This window comes from Dryobates pubescens, chromosome 7 (assembly GCF_014839835.1).
Source record: "Dryobates pubescens isolate bDryPub1 chromosome 7, bDryPub1.pri, whole genome shotgun sequence".
Taxonomy (NCBI): Eukaryota; Metazoa; Chordata; class Aves; order Piciformes; family Picidae; genus Dryobates; species Dryobates pubescens.
This window is the reverse complement of record NC_071618.1, coordinates 382,660-403,323: the sequence shown is the minus strand read 5'-3', so window position 1 is coordinate 403,323 and position 20,664 is coordinate 382,660. Positions and strand designations below refer to the sequence as shown.

The 20,664-nt window shown below is 43.2% G+C and overlaps 1 protein-coding gene across 1 annotated transcript in view; it reads left to right on the top strand.

Annotated features, from left to right (window-relative positions):
- The window catches only part of VWA3B (von Willebrand factor A domain containing 3B), a 158,966-nt gene that overhangs the window by 3,825 nt on the left and 134,477 nt on the right, over window positions 1-20,664 (top strand). Inside the window, 6 exon segments of the mRNA XM_054163167.1 lie at window positions 2,200-2,275; window positions 2,278-2,443; window positions 5,021-5,180; window positions 14,320-14,489; window positions 16,912-16,988; window positions 19,566-19,594. Of these exon segments, the coding sequence (XP_054019142.1) occupies window positions 2,200-2,275; window positions 2,278-2,443; window positions 5,021-5,180; window positions 14,320-14,489; window positions 16,912-16,988; window positions 19,566-19,594 (678 nt within the window).

The following is a 20,664-nucleotide window of genomic DNA, read 5'->3' as shown; positions in this document are numbered from 1 at the left end:
TGGCACAAAATGTGTGTATTCTTTGTGGTAATTTTGAATGTAGATTTTGTTTTCATGTTTTGTCTAACTGTTAGTGATAACAATTGGTGGCAAAGCCTTATCCTCTTCCCTTGGTGCAACATTAGAGCAAATCTTTCCAGACAAGACTGTAGTTTCTAAGCAACATTTACCATGTCTTAAAGAGGGGACACTTACACAGAATGTGCTCAGCTGAATTAAAAAAATAAAGTCAATAAAAGAAACGGTAATGCTGAAATAAGAAGATATAATGTGCTGTCATTGCCAATGCAAAGCACTGCTTTGCTTAGTGCCAGCAGGTCACAAAAGGCTCAGTCTACTGACAGAGACAGCTTGCTGGATCTCTGCCCAGCCTCATGTTCTAAGGAATGTCTTAGCAACAGCTGCTGGCAGCCCCATTGTTAAGGGGATGGATTCTGATTGAAGAGATATGCATGTGAGCAAAGGAGGAGAGAGTTAATTCATAAAGGGTTTTACAAAAGCAAATGGCTTGCCTTTTTTTTCCTGGTAACTAGTCACTTCTAAGGCACAAGGCTTAAAAATAGGGAAAGAATAATTTCAGGGAACCTTTTCTGCTCATTTGCCCCCTCCCCCCCCATTAATTCCATATGAAATATACACATAATGTCTTGTAATCTTAGGACATGTTGCAAGCAGTAGAAAAAACATTTCTAGAGCATTAAGGTAGCAGTGCCTCTATACAAGATCTGGTGAAATCTCCTTTAAGATATTGTGTACAGTTACCACAGGTGAAGAAGCAGCAGTTCAAACCACAATGGGTCCTGGGAAGTACTAGTAGGATAAACTGTAATGGAGTGCTGATCTTATATAAGAAGGCTTTATTGATGTTGGTATGTGTAAGTAAGACTAAAGAAGACTGAAAAAATGTAGCATTATTACCCTTGAGTGCCTACAGAAAGGCAAATTACAGAAGCAAGGGAAAGCTATAGTTTTCTATGCTAGAAGGCAGGCTCGTCCAAGAATGAATGGGTAGGAACTGCCATGAATAAATTTAGGCTGGACAGTCAGAGATTTTCCAGCGCTCAGAGAAATGGGAATCTGGACTGGCCAACTCCAAGTGAAAGAGTGGTGCAAGGAAGCTGCTTTATTTTAAGATGGAGTTTGACTGATGTAGTGCAGTAAGTTTCTTTGTATGAGTCTGGCTGTCATAGGAGGAAACTGGATTTTCTAAGTGCTCCTTCCCAGGCCTACATTCCTTTGGCAGACAGCCTGAGACTCTGTATCTGGGATGCACATTACAGGGCCCTAGATGCCATTAAGGAACAGAGAAAAATACAAATGAGAGTAAGAAGTGTGCAGACTCACACACAAAATATTTTCTCCCTGAGAAATGTTCTTTGTACTTAGTCTCAGAAAGGTAGTTGGAGGTAGAAGTCAGCCATTGAATTAGCTTACATGGGTCAGGGATATTGTGGGGAGGTCACTGCTGGAACCTGCAGTGAATTTTTAAACCCACAGATCATTTTGTGTGGTGAATGTACATACATATATTAATAGAGAGTCCAGGTTTTTCTTATTTGCTAATATAGTATGGGAAGTTTTATTTTTTGATTGCAGCTGTCTGAACTAAATTTGCCTAAGCACTTACCCACAAATAGTTAATCTGTAATGCTGGGCATTGTTAGTGAAATAATAGTACTAACAGGAAACACTTTACATATTCCTTTCAAATGCTAAAGAAAAGGTGAAGATTGAAGGGCCCTAGAACCAAACCATGATCCCTTGTATGGCTGAACAAAATTTAAAGAGCTACCCAAAATTCTAGCCTAAGAAGGTACAAAATTTCTGTGTCCTTGTTTGTTCACCCATCTGCTCTGCAGCCCTTTCTACATTCTAGATTGTGTTCAGCTCATTCAAATTGCTTCAGCCTTGAGACAGACAAGTCAGACAACCCACTGGCACGGTCCCATGCTCATATAAAAAGATTATGAAAAGCAATTAGAACAAAATGCAGTATCTTTTCTTTATAGCTTAGATGCATTTGTCAAGTATTTGCTCTTCAAATAGTGAAATAAAAATGGGTTATTTTCAGTGCTACCTTGGCTGGCATATCTGGCCCTTGCAAACCAGCTACTGCAGCTGTGCTAGGCTTGGGGCTGCATTTATATTATTTGTTTTTTTTTAATGTTGAATTTCTTTCTCTCCATTATTTAAATAAAGCTGACAACCAAAAAAGAACTGATTCTTCATTTTGTGGATTGTCTAATGGGAGCTATTGAGCTATATATGCAGCGAATGGAACCAGTGAGAGATGGCAGATATTTGGAGTGATTCAAGAACAGTGCATTGTCATTGTTTTGGATTTTGGCACAGCAGGTCCAGCTGAATTTGATGTATGTTGGGATGCAATTTGTGTGCTACTTATAGAATAGGTGACCCAAATTGGCAAATTCAACCTCATTCAGTAAGCAGAAAGACTCATGGAATCATAGACTGGTTTGGGTTGGAACAGACCTTTAAAGGTCACCTAGTCCAACCCAACTCGCCCCCCACCCTCATGTTTAACTAGATCAGGTTGACCCATCCATCCTGACTTTGAATGTTTCCAGGGATGGGGCATCTATAATGTTTCTGGGCAACAAGAGTGTTTCACAACCCTCCTTGTAAAAAGTTTCTTCCTTCTATCTACTTTGAATCTACCTTCTTTTAGTTTAAAACCATTATGCCTTGTCCTATCACCACAGGCCCTGCTAAAAAGTCTGTTTCCATTTTTCTTACAAGCCCCACCTTTAAATCTTGGAAGGCTGCAATAAGGTTTCACTGGAGCCATCTCTTCTCCAGGTTGAACAAAGAGTCCATGACTCATCATTTCTGGATAATAAAATGGAGTCATATATTTGATTGGATAGTACACTTTCTCTAGTGGAAATTGTCCTGATTTATGTCATGGTAATATATATAGATTCTCCACCAAATTTCACACAAAGTTGTGCTGAGTTTGCTACTTCCATTTAACAGAAGACCATTGTTCTGAAGAACAGATAAAGACTAACAGAGCCCAAATACTGATAAATGCCATCTACAGATGTAATACAGAAAAACAGAAAGATAAGGTCTTTGCCATAGCAATCATGTTCCAGGCATCTAAGTATTATGGAGTAAAACAATGAGGTCCCATCTGACTGCTTTGGTCTTTGGGCATTACAGGTTTTTGCCTTACAGCTAGATGTACACTTCTTCAAGTGCCTTAGGCACAGGCATAGTAATTTGTATTTCTGAAGATTTCTATGGTCACAGAAATCGAACTAGGAAACAATGCTAGATTTCCATGACAAAAGACAAGTGCTTGTTCCCAATATGAATAAATGGATTTGGGTTTAGTTACAAATAGAAGAATTGAAACAGCTATTCAAAATTATGTATTTTTGCACAGTTTCTCATATATGTGTAGAGGTTTGAAAGCATAAACTTGGATTTGGATAGATGAGTAGAACTATGACTATGAAACAAGCAACGTGCAAATTGGGACATATAATTTTAAAATTGGTTCCACAATAATAACTTGCAACTGCACTGTGATTCTTAACGTTGTATGACCCAAGCTTTGTCCCACAGATTTGATTTTTAATTCTCTAGTTTGTGACTCAACTGAGATTTGAAAAGTAAAATATAACTTCCATAGCTTTTGAGAAGCACATAAACCATTTTATTTAAAAACTATTTCAACACCAAGCCAGAATTGAGGCACAATAACTATGTTCTTTGATTTGTTTGTTGGCACAGGAAGGAGAAAGGACAACATACTGTATAAATTACTACTTAAAAATAATACTGGAAAGCATACTTAGCCTTTAGATTTGCAGGAAACTTAAAAATAGTGCTTGATGGAATGTCACTAATACTGGAACCAGTTTTCTAAAATTTGCTTCTTGTCATTTTATGTACAAGTGCACAGGCATACTGTGGTGGGTTAACACCCATTCTGAAAACAAAAACCAAAACAGGGTGGAGGGCTTGTGGGTACTTTGCAGGGTGTTCCCCCGACATCCCCCAGCCCGGGAAGCTGAGTCTATTCCACTCCCCACTCCCTGCCCAGCTAGGGTATAAAAAGGAAGGCATTGGGGTCATTAGTTCTCCTTTTGGCTCCTGTCTCTTCTGGATGAGAGCTATTGCGGCTGCCCTCCTGCTCCTCTGCCACGTTGTCAGGCCTGATCCTTCTCCCTGCTGCCTCCCCACCTCTTCAGAATAAAACTGGTTTTGTATTCTTCCTCTTTGTCCCCCTCCCATCCATCCCTGTTCCTTGCCCTTGTGAATCTTACCTGTTCTTGATATAGTTAGTTTTGTTTTATTTTGTTTAAAATAAAAAATGTTTACCTCTTTATTTCCAAGCCAATTCCAAATTATTGTTTGGTGGATTTGCTCCTTTCCTTTTTTTTTCCCTCTCTGCTGTGGGGGGAGGAGGGGGGAGCAGGGGAGAGATTCTCAGCCTTGCCCCCATCTGAGCTCTTAACTCCCAGTTAAGGCTTAAACCACCACACATACATACTTGTATACTTCGTACTCCAGCACTGCCACTGAGGCCTTTGATCAATTAAATATCAAAAATCTTAGCATCACAAGTTTATTTTGATGGGTAGATAAAAATCAGCCCTACTAGAAAAAAAGATTGTCATTTTAAATGGTCTGGAACACAGGTCATGTAGCAAGTTGTGGAAGCTAGAAACTGTTTTTCTCACCTCTGATTGTGGTTTTATGTTGAGGGGGAGGTAAGAACTGGGAACTGTTTTTAACGTACTTTAGCTCTCTTGACCATACTTTGGAAACAGTCGTTGCAAACAAAAAACCAAATGAACAAACAAATTAAAAAGGGCAGTATTTTTCTAAGGGTTTTATTTTCCTCTTGTTCATTTAGTTCATTAGATTTAGGATCTGTGGTTTATTGTAATTATTACTAAAGAATAGAACAATAGCAGAGCTCTACTCTTTTGCTCTGACAGCATTATTCTTGCTGTTTCTGATTTATAGTTGATGTCATTTCCAGAGCTGCTCAGGGTCTTACGAAGTGGGAACAGAAATCTCCTCCTGTGTCTGAGCATACTGTAAAGTCTGCTATTACGTGGCTCGGGAAGCTGGACTGTATGACAGCTGCCAGCCATACCACCTCTGTTGAAGCCCTGCTGGAAGCCATGAGTGATGAAGTGGTAAGCTCACACATCTTTTCAGAAGCCTCAGGTAAATCCAAGAATATTCAGTGCCAGACTGACTACTGTGATTTTGGCCTGATGAATATTGTAAGGATAAATATTAATGACAGCATTTGGAATTTTTTTTTCCTCAAAGTGTAGTCACATACTGTGTTTACTGATGGCCTGTTTATATAAATGTGCTGTATTTTGAATGCAGAAACTTGTTTATTTTATTTTCTAGAGTACACAGAATGAATAACATATTCAGTCATTAAGGGAAAGAGAAAATATCTTCCCTTCTGCTTTCTTCGCCATATATGTTTTTCAGGGCTTCAAGTTTATGAGATAATTGCTAGTATCAACATTATTGAAGACAGGGAAACTATTTTTTTTTCTTATCTGAAGTGATCATGAAAAATTACATTTAAAATCCAAAACAGTAAGTATAGAGATTTATTGAAGCATTGACTTACGGCTGGGGTGTGCAAATTCTTTTTCACCAGCCAGGTTATAGCTAGAGTTTTCTTTCAGGAAAAAAGACAAAGCATGCACAGGTATTGCTGCACGTAAATTTTGTCCATTTCTAAAAGTACTATATTACTTTATTCAGTATAGCAGAGTCATAAATCATATATGCCACCAATGGAGCTGGTCACTTAAACTTTGTATTGTTGAAGAGATATGTTATGAAATTTGCTTAATATGTGCATTGTTTCAGTTCCCTAGCACCCCAATTAAATGGAAAATTTTACCTACTCTGTGGGGACTAGAATCAACGGTTTTCACTGCCATTAAGATCGACCTCTGTGCACACATCCAATCCTAACTCTTCTGTATGTCTGATTCTGAGGCACTTTTTGAAGGAGAAGGTAAATTTGACATGAGTTGCCTTCTGGTTCCCAGTTCATCTGGATTCTCATCAAGATGAGATGCTTGGAAAGAGATGCTAGGAAATGAGATGCTTAGAAATGAGATGCTAGGAATTCAACTAGGAACAAATCATGCAACAGTGAGATTTTTTATTACTTCTTTTTTAAAATGCCTTCTTCATAAATTTTATTAACATTTTCAATTTGCAGTATATTACTGATTTCCTGGCGGGAAATGAAAATCATCATATTTAGATTTCGGTATTATCTGTCTGGATAAAAGGCTTGCTTATCCTGGTGTGTCTGAATATGAATAAAGAGGAATTAAAAGCTGTCCAACAGTGACACTGCAGGCTGGGGGAGAATCTTTGGATTTCTTTCATAGTGACCTGTCTGTCTCAAGCTAAAGATCACTCTGCTGTGATGTTGCAATCCTTTGAGCTCAACCTGCCACAGATTCCTGTACACATTTAAAAGCTGTGTGGATATGGTGCCTGGGGACACGCTATAGTGACAGACTTGGTGGAGTGGGCAAAATGTCTGGACTTGATGATCTCAAAGGTCCTTTCCAGCCTGGATGATTCTCTCTCTCTGATTCATCTACAGTGTTTAACTTGTGGTTCTGTCAAGGTGCCACCCAGTAGTGTGGATCACCCTTCCAAAACACCTCTCTCCACCCGCGTAAAGACTTTTGGGAACTACTCATGTTCTCCTTCCTATTCTTTTACAAAGTTTTTTCTCTTGCTTCGATGGCTGCATAAATTATAATTGAAAGGTTTTAACCTTAACTTGTGGTTAAGTAGAGTGGATTGTCTGTGGTTAGCAATTTTATTTATTTTCTTATGAGTAGTTGGTTCTGCATCAGCTTAGCCCAAGAAATGTCAGTATTTTGAAAGTTGCAGAGGCAGGCAGTACATCCTCTGGAGGAAATGTGAAAATGGTTATCCTTATTGAATATCAAGTTTATGCATTATTGGTAGTCTTAGGAGGGGGAAGGAGAAGATGTGGAACTGAAGGAACACAGGGAAAAGTGGTTGTGCAATATGCATGCATTCCTCCATGTCAGGCGCCTCCTCAGGAAAAGGAATTGGAACAAGGTGTTGTTCAGGAACTGGGTTTCAGCTAGAGAACTGTGTGCATGCTCAGATAGCTTTTTTAGCTGGATGAAACCAAGAGGGAACCTTGTAAAGTTGAACTAAAGCACAGATAGATGCAGGAGTTCTTTAATTCTGCTTCTGTGCACTTTTTTCTAAAGCTAATAAGTATTTTGTTAATCTTTAATGAAAAACATTAATTCTTCTCTTTAACCTTCATATTTGTCTGGCATTAACAGGACACTTGGCCAACTACGGACCTTCTTGCTCCCAGGCAAGTGTGGTCTGTACCTATGGGCCCTGTCTCCCACATGGGATGTCTCACCCCCTCTACAGGGTCCAAGGGAAGCCTGAGGTGGCAAGGTGCCGTTTTGTTAATTTGACTGCTCTAGCCAGACGTTGGGTTCTGCTTGGGAGAGATCTTCCAATGCTGAGGATTAGCCCTAGAAAAATACAGAGGAGAGAGAGAATGAAATCATATGTATGGTATCAACATGCACATGATGTGGGACCATACAGGGATCCTACAACCTGGAAACTTCTGCCAGTATGTGGTCTCAGGGAACTGAAATATAAATCATTATCAAGGGCAGTAGTGGAAATGCATGAACACTCTTACAGGTGATGCTGAATTTGCTTTACTACTGCATGAAATTATGTAGATGCAGAATTGTTTCCTCAGTGCTATCCCAGACTCAGATAGTTGCAATGCATCTCCGAGGATTTCTAGTCATATTCAGCTGTATTTTTCAGTTAATCAACTATTTATAATTTACTTACCAGTTGCTGTGCACCATGCCACAGGACTGATACACTGTATTTATTGTCTTGAACATCATCATAGAATAACTGTTGCTACATTTGTTTTTAATGACTATGCAAATTCAATCAGCATGCTTACCATGAGGATTGTTAGCACAGGTAAGTGCAGGTGATATATGTATCATAATGTAATACTCTGGCAATACCTAAAGGATTTTGGCTCGGTAGCCGGTCAGAACCGCTCCTTCGGGACAGCACCGCTCGCTTTGTGAGTTTCTGCTGGGCTTTTTGCCTTGCTTTCGGGGTTTAGCGGGTCGGGAGGACTCCTCGGGGGCAGGGATTGAGGCGGGCTCGTGCTCTCGCGAGCGTGCACAGGAGCTAGTGCCTGACGTCAGCCGCGGGAGATTTAAATCCCGGGCGGGCTGTGCGCGCGGCGCCATTTTGGCTCGGTAGCCGAGAGCCTTTCGGCTGCTTGTTTTTGTTTTCACTCATACGCTGCACCATGGTCATTACTCGGACCAAGGGTAGAAAAACAGCATCTACCCAGACAGAGTTGTTTCTCCAGCATGCTGGAGTCCAGGCTGCCAGCTGCAGAGAGTGCTTCAGCCTGGCAGTTGGAATAGAGGAAGAGGGAGAGGGTGAGGACACCTGTGTCAGGTGTGAACAGGTGAACTTTCTCCTCAGCCTGGTGGCTGAGCTGAAGGATGAAGTGGCCGAGCTGAAAGAGGAGGTGTCTAGGCTAAGGTCAATAAGGGAAAGTGAAAGGGAGTTAGACTTGTGGGAGAAGGCTCTGCAGATCTCCCCTGCTGAGGGACGGGCCCCTGAAAACGGAGAGGGATGGACACAAGTCCCTGCCAAGGGTGGCAAGAGAAATCCACCCCGGCCATCTCCTCCTCCTCCGCTGCCCTTGCATAATAAGTATGAGGCCCTGCGGGCTGAGGGCGGTGGGGATGAGAGGGCTGAGGAGCAGCCATCCAGAGGGGAGATCAAGGCCAAGCGGTCCCCACCGGCTGTAACGACCAGCTCCAGGGAGCAGCCTAAGGCCAAGCCTAAGGCCAAGCGGCCACTACCAGCTATAACGACCAGCTCCACAAAGAAAAGGAGAAGGGTTATAGTTGTTGGGGACTCTCTCCTGGGGGGTACTGAGGGACCCATATGTCGTCCCGACCCATCCCACAGGGTGGTCTGCTCTCTACCTGGGGCGCAGGTAAGGGACATTGCAAGGGGAATCCCCAAGCTCATCAGTCCCTCTGACTATTACCCTCTGCTGGTAATACAGGCTGGGAGTGATGAGATCGACAGGAAGGGCACCAGGGCAATTAAGAAGGAGTTCAGGGCCCTTGGACAATTGATTGATGGGGCAGGCGCACAAGTGGTGTTCTGCTCAGTTCCCTCAGTGGCAGGGGAGTACACTGAGAGGAACGGGAGAACCCACACCATCAACAAGTGGCTCAGGGAATGGTGCCAGCGGAAGAACTTTGGTTTCTTTGATCATGGGGCTACTTTTACGGCACCCGACCTCCTGGGTCCTGATGGGGTGCATTTATCTAGAAGGGGCAAGAGAGTCCTAGCACTGGAGTTGGCAGGACTCATTAGGAGGGCTTTAAACTAGGTCTGAAGGGGGTGGGTGAAGACATCGGTCCCTCTGCAGAGGTAAGAGTAGAGCACAAGGTAGGGTCAATTGAGAGCTCAGGAGCCCAGCTGCAGTGCATGTACACCAATGCACGCAGCCTAGGCAATAAGCAAGATGAGCTGGAGGTCCTAATCCACCAGGGCAACTATGATATAGTTGCCATCTCAGAAACATGGTGGGACAACAGGCACAATTGGAGTGCTACACTGGGGGGCTACAGGCTCTTTAGGAGGGATAGGCGAGGGAGGATTGGAGGAGGGGTGGCTTTGTATATTAGGGAGACACTTTCTGCCTCAGAACTCGAGGTGGAAGATGAGGGAATTGAGAGCCTGTGGGTTAAAATCAGAGGGCAGCCCAACAAATCTGACATCCTGGTTGGAGTCTGTTATAGACCACCCAACCAGGATGAGGAGGCTGATGAATTATTCTATAAACAACTGGAGGCTGTTTCAAGATCATCAGATCTTGTCCTCGTGGGGGACTTCAACCTGCCGGATATCTGCTGGGAACTTAATTCAGCAGAGAGAAGGCAGTCCAGAAGATTCCTGGAGCGGATAGAGGATTGCTTCCTGACGCAGCTGTTAAGTGAGCCTACCAGGGGACAGGCTCTGCTTGACTTGCTGCTCTCCAATAGGGAAGGGCTAGTGGGAGATGTGACCGTGGGAGGCTGCCTAGGGTGCAGTGACCACGAGATAGTGAAGTTTTCAATCTGCAGGGAGATAGGGAGGAGCACCAACAGAACCTTCACCTTGGACTTCCGGAGGGCAAACTTCAGCCTCTTTAAGAAACTTATTTGTAAAGTTCCCTGGGTACCAACCCTCATGAACCGAGGGGTCCAGGAGGGTTGGACCTACTTCAAACAGGAGCTCTTGAAGGCACAGGAACTGGCGGTCCCCATGTGCCGAAAGATGAGCCCAGGGGAAGGCGACCGGCCTGGATGAGCAAGCAGCTCCTGAAGGATTTAAGGGAAAAAAAGAGGCTGTATCACCTTTGGAAGGAGGGGAAGGCTTCTCGAGGTATGTTCAAGGAAGTGGTTAGACTATGTAGGAATAAAATTAGAGAGGCAAAGGCCCAGTTGGAACCGAAGCTGGCCACCTCTGTGAAAGATAATAAAAAGCAATTTTACAAATATATCAATGCTAAAAAGAAGGGCAAGAAGAACCTCCACTCCTTACTGGACCTGGAGGGGAACATGGTGACCAAAGATGAGGAAAAGGCTGAGGTCCTGAACGCCTTCTTTGCCTCAATGTTTAACAGCAAGGTAGGAGTCCAGGATGAGTGGCCTCCTGAGCTGGGTAATAGGGTCGGGGAGCAGTGTAATGCCCCAGAAATCCATGAGGAATTAGTCCGGGACCTGCTGAGCCACTTGGACACCCATAAGTCCGTGGGACCGGATGGGATCCATCCTAGGGTGCTGAGAGAGCTGGCAGATGAGCTGGCCAAGCCGCTCTCCATCATTTTCCTCCAGTCCTGGCTCACTGGAGAGGTCCCAGGTGACTGAAACTGGCCAATGTGGTGCCCATCCACAAGAAGGGACGGATGGAGGAACCTGGAAACTACAGACCAGTCAGCCTGACCTCAGTGCCAGGGAAAGTGATGGAGCAGATTATCCTGGCGGCAATAACTGCGCACCTGAAGGATGGCCAAGGGCTCGGGTCCAGCCAACATGGATTTAGGAAGGGCAGGTCCTGCCTCTCCAACCTGATCTCCTTCTATGATCAGGTGACCCGTCTGGTGGATGTGGGGAGGCCTGTGGATGTAGTCTATCTGGACTTCAGCAAGGCCTTTGACACCGTCCCCCACAGTAAACTGCTGGCTAAGCTGTCAGCTCGTGGTTTGGACCACAACACTCTGTGCTGGGTTAGGAACTGGCTGGAGGGCCGAGCCCAGAGAGTGGTGGTGAATGGTGCCACATCCGGCTGGCGGCCAGTCACCAGTGGCGTCCCCCAGGGATCAGTGCTGGGCCCCATCCTCTTTAACATCTTCATTGATGATCTGGATGAGGGGGTTGAGTCAGTCATCAGCAAGTTTGCAGATGACACCAAGTTGGGAACAGATGTTAGTCAGTTAGAGGGTAGAAAGGCTCTGCAGAGGGACCTTGACCGACTGGACAGATGGGCAGAGTCCAATGGGATGGCATTTAATAAGTCTAAGTGCCGGGTGCTGCACTTTGGCCACGGCAACCCCATGCAGAGCTACAGGCTGGGGTCAGAGTGGCTGGAGAGCTGCCAAACGGAGAGGGACCTGGGGGTGCTGATTGACACCCGCCTAAACATGAGCCAGCAGTGTGCCCAGGTGGCCAAGAAGGCCAATGGCATCCTGGCCTGTATTAGGAATAGTGTGGCCAGCAGGAGCAGGGAGGTCATTGTGCCCCTGTACTCTGCATTGGTTAGGCCACACCTTGAGTACTGTGTCCAGTTCTGGGCCCCTCAGTTTAGGAAGGACATCGAGACACTTGAACGTGTCCAGAGAAGGGCAACAAGGCTGGTGAGAGGCCTTGAGCACAGCCCTATGAGGAGAGGCTGAGGGAGCTGGGATTGTTTAGCCTGGAGAAGAGAAGGATCAGAGGCGACCTCATTGCCCTCTACAACTACCTGAAGGGTGGTTGTAGCCAGGTGGGGGTTGGTCTCTTCTCCCAGGCAACCAGCACCAGAACAAGGGGACACAGTCTCAAGTTGTGTCAGGGGAGGTTTAGACTCGAGGTGATGAAAAAGTTCTTCACTGAGCGAGTCATTCGTCATTGGAATGGGCTGCCCAGGGAGGTGGTGGAGTCGCCGTCCCTGGAGGTGTTCAAGAGGGGATTGGACGTGGCACTTGGTGCCATGGTCTAGTCGTGAGGTCTGTTGGAACAGGTTGGACTTGATGATCCTTGGGGTCTCTTCCAACCTTAGTTACTGTGATACTGTGATACTGTGATACTGTGATATTTCTTCAACTTCTTTCTCTTCTTGCAATAACATTTTCAAAACATAAATGAATGTGGTCATAATAAACCTGCCAAGCTCCCTCTGCTTTGGGAAGTTATAAAAAATACAAATTATGTACTGGTAACTAAGCCCCACACAGTGACTAGCTCACTCCCTCACATCAGGATGGGAGAGAGAACCCAAAAGGTGAGAGAACACATAGGCTGAGAAAGAAAGTTTAACGGTTAAAGCAAAAGCAACATGCACAAGCAAAGCAAACCAAGGAATTCATTCGCCACTTCTCACCAGCAGGCTGGTGTTTCATGATCTCTAGGAAAGCTGGCATCTATCAAGCTAACAATTACTTGGGAAGGCAAATGCCACCACTCCAAACATTCCCCCCTTCCTTCTTCTTCCCTGGGCTTTATATGCCTAGCATGACATCATATGATACGGAATAGCCCTTTGGTTGGTTGGAGTCAGCTGTGCCTCCCATTTTTCTGTGCACCCCCCACTACTTGCTGGTGGGGTGTAGTGAGTAGAAAAGGCCTTGACTCTGTGTAATCACTGCTCAGGAGTAACTGAAACATCCGTGTGTTATCAACACTATTTCCAGCACAAATCCAAAACATAGCCCCGTACCAGCTACTATGAAGAATATTAATGCTACCCCAGCTGCAACCAGCACATGTGCTGCACTTGGCCACGGCAACCCCATGCAGAGCTACAGGCTGGGGTCAGAGTGGCTGGAGAGCTGCCAAACAGAGAGGGACCTGGGGGTGCTGATTGACACCCGCCTAAACATGAGCCAGCAGTGTGCCCAGGTGGCCAAGAGGGCCAATGGCATCCTGGCCTGTATTAGGAATAGTGTGGCCAGCAGGAGCAGGGAGGTCATTGTGCCCCTGTACTCTGCATTGGTTAGGCCACACCTTGAGTACTGTGTCCAGTTCTGGGCCCCTCAGTTTAAGAAGTACATTGAGACACTTGAATGTTTCCAGAGAAGGGCAACAAGGCTGGGGAGAGGCCTTGAGCATAAGCCGTATGAGGAGAGGCTGAGGGAGCTGGGATTGTTTAGCCTGGAGAAGAGAAGGCTCAGGGGTGACCTCATTGCCCTCTACAACTACCTGAAAGGTGGTTGTAGACAGGAGGGGGTTGGTGTCTTCTCCCAGGCAACCAGCACCAGAACAAGAGGACACAGTCTCAAGGTGTGCCAGGGGAGGTTTAGACTTGAGGTGAGGAGAAAGTTCTTCACTGAGCGAGTCATTTGTCATTGGAATGGGCTGCCCAGGGAGGTGGTGGAGTCACTGTCCCTGGAGGTGTTCAAGAGGGGATTGGGCGTGGTACTTGGTGCCATGGTCTAGTTGTGAGGTCTGTCGAGACAGGTTGGACTCGATGATCCTTGGGGTCTTTTCCAACCTTAGTTATACTGTGAGACTGTGATGTGTAAATACCCACAGTAGCATTTAAAGAACAATGCATCTTTTGTACCCTCAAAATACATGCTGCCAGTAGAATTATGTCTAGTGTAAAAGCTACTGATTTTCAGCCCTGGCAAAGCATGAACATAGCACCTCTCTTCATAAAAGTGGCATGTGGCACAAAGCATTGTCCTGACCAATAATACAGTTGTCTTTCCTTCCATCTCTCTTTGGTTTCAAATCAGATGCAGGGGATGTGGGCCAGATTTTCTTCTTCAGGGAATTTTTAGTGGAATTCATTTGAATTACTAGAGTAAATGGGAGGGAGAACCAAAGATCTTAAAATGTTATAGCCCAAGTAATGCATTAGTTCTATCAAATTGTCTTGCCAGTACTCAGCATTGGACAGTGCCAGGCATCTACATACAACAGTATCGTCCAATTCTGATTTTTTTTCTCTGTTTAATAACAGGTTGAAGCTGTTTATTATTTTGCTGTGGGTGATGTTCCCATGGACACAAAGCAGCTACTCCTTGCAAAGGTTTCTGATGCCCCCTGTCCAGTCAACGCTGTATCTTTCAATGCTACAGAAGATGAAACTATTATTTTTCTGAAAGAGCTGAGCCACTTGGCCTGTGGCAGGTATGACAAAGATACAGGACGGTAATGCTTTCAGTACTTGTAAAGTGCTTTGATGGTAGGAAAGATGTCGGAAGATATCTGTGGAAATGATAGTGACGAGCAGTGTGAGCAATCTGGCAGTGCAGGCCTAGAGCCTGACATGGTGGTAGGCCATGCTCAGCATAAGTGCAGAGCCAGCTAGCAGTGTACCAAAACAGTGCTGTGCTTGCAGCACTGTAACTAAAACAAGACGCTGGTACTAGAAACATAGCAAGTTATCTCGGGACAACAGGACATGCACCTGCATCAACAAACCTCGTGTGTCATCCATAGTTGGACCAATAATCTATAATAGTGTGATGTGTGGTCACTCATAGGGGACCAATGAGTCCATGCCAACAAGGCACACCATGGTTATATAAATTGTAGCAGTTCCCTTGCTACGCACTTCTTCTTCTTTTCCTACCTGTCCTATCTCCTTTCCTTCCATGGTTTACTGTGCCATGCTTTCACCATAGGCCTGAGCCATAGGCCTGCAATACTGGAACAATAAAGGATCAATACCCGATCATATTGGTCAGCCGTATTGATTCCAAGAACCTCCGTTGTCGCCAAATCTGGCTAAAGATATCTGAACGTAATCCCTGTTTTTGCTTTTGGGGAAAATGAGACAAAGCAGTTCAGTAAGTGATCTGGGGAAACTGGGGAAGTAATCTAGGTGATATGAGTAAAATGCAAGACATACTTGAGCAGGCCGTCTCCACATGGGTGCTCACTGGCTTGCAGAAAAGCCATTTGTTTTTCATATACTACATTGTCACTGCTTCTCTTTTGAAGTCTGAAAAATTGTTCAGGAGAAAGGGTCATAGCATAAACTGAAACAAGCATTTATTGTGCTGCTTTACACTCTAGTAATATCTACAGGCACCATCAAAGGCTCTAGAATTTTCTTGGATCAAGTGCCATGCAGACATGTACTAAAAAGGTAATGCCTTCCCTAAACAGGAAGTTCCTGGAACAACACAAAATTGATGTGGTGTTATCTATCAGGCATTATTGTGTGGAAATGCAGTTCTATACCGTGCTCTCTAGCATTTATTTGGTATGGTTGGTGGAAACTGATATATTCTACCCCTTGTTGGCTGCTTTACCCTGGGAATCAGCTATTTGGTGAATCCCTTCAGTAGAAAGGGATAATAAAACTTTAATCTTCATTCTGATATTTAAATAATGAAAACAAACAAACACAAATTCCCAGAATACCAAACTCATGCTGAACAGCAGGAAGGCAGTAGGAGTCAGTAGGTGTTTGCTTAACAGAAGTCACTATACAGTTACAGAACTGTGAAATGGCTGCTTGCTCTCTCTGTTTCACTGTTGTTTGTTCAAGAGTGGGAAGACCTCCAACAGTACAAATCTCCCAAATAACAGCAGAGCAATTGGTAAGATGGCAGCTGCTTAGCTCTTTTATAACCATCTGTGTTTAGAAGTAGCTGTTAAGAGATGGAGTCTCTGCCAAAAACAAGACTCTGGGAAAGTGTTATGTCTGCTATGGTGTACTGTGTGTCTAAAATGATTGTGGTCATTTAGAACCATGGTACCTCCATGATACCAGGTACATTGCCAATCACGATCCTTCATTTTCTTTTGGCAGTGTTTTTACCTCTTTTAAAAATGGAAAGTTAATATTTCTTGTATGGTAGAGAAAGGGGCAAGGAGGGGTTGTGGCAAGATGCTGAAAGGCATTGTTTCGCTTGATACAATTCCCACTATCTTCTTTTTCACTTGAGTCCTGCTTTGGTGCATAAACTTACTGGGCCAATTAATATCTTGCTGGTGGGTATTTGTCCAATATGTATAAGTTTAAGTCAACCTGTCCCATAGGAATGGCCAAGTTCATGGGCTTTTCATGAATCGAGCCTGTTTCAAGTGTAGTTCTCATTTAGAAATACTTTCTTTTTCTTGCCCTGGGAGCTTTTATGTTTTGACAAGAAGGGTAGATGACGTCTGCTTGACTTCCTGATTTGTATGTCAATAATGGAATAAATGTTCCTGTTGAGCTTTCAGATGTGAGGATTATCTGATAAAAAGCTGTTAGTATTATCTGAGACATCTCAAGTGACATGCTTGCTCAGCATGCTAGAAACATGAATTAAAAATAGATTTCCAGGAGATTGAAAATGAAGGTGCCTCAGAGTAAATGACACCAAAATGAAAGGATGTTCTTAATGATATGACTTCATAATGCACGTAAATGGATATGAAAAGTTTGATAATATTCATTGTGTTGTTGTAGTTGAAGATTTCAGTATCTTGAATAGATAAGCAAATTATTTCTGAAGTTGTATACACTATGATTTTGTATGCATGACATGAATCTTCTTAAAATTAGGGAAGTATTTGTGTAGCTTATGTACTGGTGAAAACTCATTTTGTGTTACAGATTCCATGCTTTTGCTGAGAAGAATAACTATAGAGATGCTACTAGACCTGCGCTAAAATGTGAAGAGGATGGAAAAGGTATAATTGCCCTGAATTCCAGAACAGAGAATGGGCGAATGCTTCTAGGTAGACAATATAAAACCCAAGATGATACTTATTTTCTCAGTGAGATTTCAGAATAGAAATGTAATATAGGAACTTTCTAAGTGTAAAATCAAAAGAAGCTTCCTGTAGGCATGGGTAGGGTGAGGACAGGACCAGTCAAATGGAAATTCTGTGGGTAACAAGAAGAGGAAAAGGGAAAGAGAGAAGTGAAGAGATAGAGGATGTGCATGTGAGAATGAAAGAGAAGTGAAAAAAGGAGAAGAACGTTTATTTAGGGAGGTGAAGAATAGTATTTGGTGTGCTTATGCCAATGATCTTATGGAAATGTACAACAAAATGCTAGAAAGGAAGAGGAGTAGGGTGGCTGATATAACAGCCACATTAGTACAAGCCAAGTGCATAGACAATATAAGGAGATTAAATACACATGGGGTGACTTCATTCTCTCAGGAGCTGGATTTTTCATGGACAGGCTACAAGCACAATAAAATAACCATAGGAATGAAGGTGCAAAGAGGGGGAAAACATTATTAACTTCTCTTTTTCACTCGAGGAAATCAATAGTAGAAACAGTTTTACTGGAGAGGTGGAGCTGGGCAGAAGGCTCTCAGTGTGTTTCTTATTAGTCACAGTGCAACTTTGTCTGGGTAAGCCAACCTTACTGTTCAGTGGGACGGGACTGGGGTTTCAGCCAGGTCAGAAGATCAGCTTGTGGTGTGAAGTGAGGTTGTGTTTGTCAAGTCTGGTACCTTTATCAACAAGACATTACATTTTAAGAGTACTTTTTTTAAATATCAGGAGAAGTAATGCCTCTTTATTCTAATGGCTGTCACCCCCATTATACCAGCGGCATTAGTGTTTGCCCAAAGGTAGAATGGTGTTACCTTCTTCTTACTGCTAGGGAATGTATGGCATAAAGTGGATTTAGTGACTTGTCTAAGGTAATTTGTCATCTTGAACTAACTGGCCCATATTTCCTATGTTGTAGTCTAGTTCCTTGTGCACTCACCTATCCTTAACTAGGACTGTGATTATTGCAGTACAAGAGAATCACAGGAAGGATCTAGAAATAAGAGAGTGAGCTGTCACTTGATTTTTGGCTTTGTGAAGAAACAGTCAAGCCTCACCCATGCAGGGTTTAGAAACCGAGAGCAGAGTATGTTTCAGAAACCCATCTCTCATTTCATACTAATTCAAAGTAATATAATGATTGCCTTCAATCTGCTATGAGTACTTCCTCACTGGACCCCATTTGGGGGTGTGCATGGGGGAACTGGCTTCCTTCTTGCCCTCGGGGCAGTCAGCCTGTTTTAACAGATGGGCCAAGAGCTCCTGAATAACTGAAATTACTTCCTCACCAGTGTTTCTAAAGCTGAAAGATGAATGGCTTTAATTACTCAAAAGGTCAGTAATCCCCTTGAATTGTATTGTCTGTTGTGTCTTATTGCTATTATTCAGTAGAATTTACACATTTAAAAGGAACACAGTTGGGTTTCTGCATTTACTGGGTATTGTAAGCACAGTCATTACATCACTGGCAGCCAATTGGTGTATTTCAATCTTACGCAGAATCTAAAATTCTTTCAGAAAAGAAAACACATTGGAGACATTATTCTGATCTGTGCCTGATATGTCTTGTTCAGAGATTCCTTTAATAGTATAGAAGGCAATAAAAGTGTCAATTGCTCACTAATGCACTCTGAAACTGGTTTGTGGATGTGTGGCATAAACTATACAAGGAAATAAATGTAAAATGAACCAGAGATTTAATATTTCAAATGCAATGTTTCTTGAAAATAAGGGGAGGCACAGAAATACTTTTATAATGTTTAGTTTTGCCCCACAAACACAACAGCTGGGAACTGAGACTCATAATTATGTTTTATAGACTGGAAAAGCTGTTGTAAGGACATATGATAGTTTTCTGGTTATCCAGAATAACTGTTTTGCACATACAAGATATATTCATGTTCACTCTTTCCTCTGTTAACCAAACCATTCTCCCCTGTTTTGCATCTTGAGACATCTTGTAGAAAGCAGTCATGAGAAACTGCCACATTTGAAATGAGAAACTGCCACATTTGAATTTTTTTTACACTCATTTTGAGTGGGTACTCATATATATATATATATATATAAATAGCTGATGACTCATCAGAATATCTTTCACTCCCTTCTTGCTGCAGTTTTGCCAGTGCTCAGCTTTTGTATGTTTTGCATTTCCGGGAAGAGCTTGCTTATAAAAGAAAAATTGACTTCTTTTTGCAATAACTGAACAGAATATTTTTCTTAAAAGTCAGTGGCAATGGACTGAGGTTTTTTCTCTCCCATTTGTGTGTTGTGGAATGATTTGCTTAACTCAAATTTCTTCTAGTTTAGGAAATGCTGATCTTTGTCCTAGTGGCTGAAACAGATGTTTTTGAAATGCACAGAGCTCCCAGGAGATGGCAGTGTACAATAACACATTTCAAAATATTTCTTGGAAACTAAAATAATTTCACAATTAAAATTGAGCTGTTATTTTGTAAAACATTCATATTATTATTTCAGGGAAGTTTATCAAAGAACAAAGTGATCAGGTTTGTTTGTTTACTGACAGCCAACTTCAGCAGACAATTTGGCATATCTTATCTTTTATACAGTAACCCACCACTGTACAGTAATGCAAGGGAATGGTGAAATTCAGTGTATTCCACAAAGAAATTTAACTTTAGCTGAAAGAGTTTAATTTCAGAGCGTTGTACAGATATATCGTGCCCAAAGGAGGAATGCATGAGGAATCTATGGTACACGAACCCTGAGAGCCCTGAGAGCTGAGTCAACTGAGAGTCCCTGTTTCCCTTACTTTGCTTCATCTGCAAAGTGACAAACTGTTTTCCATTTTCTTGTTGCCTGATTTTCTTGGACTTCTGAATCATCTACATCTGAGGATAGCCAGAATGGACTATGAACTTTACTTAGGAACTATAAATATTGTTTTAGATTGGATGGACAGGACAAACAGGCAATGAAATTGTTTAGAAGGGGTGGATTGTGACCATTTTAGGCTACACCTTTAAGAAAGGGGCAGTTACTGGAACACTCTGGCTGAATGTTTTGGTGTAATAAGGAAAACAAAGATAATTCTAAATTAATTTCATTGGTATCACAGTATCACACAGTATCACCAAGGTTGGAAGAGACCACAAAAATCATCAAGTCCAACCCGTCACCCAAGACCTCATGAATAGACCATTGCACCAAGTGCCACATCCAATCCCCTCTTGAACACCTCCAGGGACGGTGACTCCACTGCCACCCTGGGCAGCACATTCCAATGACGAATGACTCTCTCAGTGAAGAACTTTCTCCTCACCTCGAGTCTAAACTTCCCCTGGTGCAGCTTGAGATTGTGTCCTCTTGTTCTGGTGCTGGTTGCTTGAGAGAAGAGACCAACTACCTCCTGGCTACAGCCCCCCTTCAGGTAGTTGTAGAGAGCAATGAGGTCTCCCCTGAGCCTCCTCTTCTCCAGGCTAAACAATCCTAGCTCCCTCAGCCTCTCCTTGTAGGGCTTGTGCTCAAGGACTCTCACAGCCTTGTTGCCCTCCTCTGGACATGTTCAAGTGTCTTGATGTCCTTCTTAAACTGAGGGGCCCAGAACTGGACACAG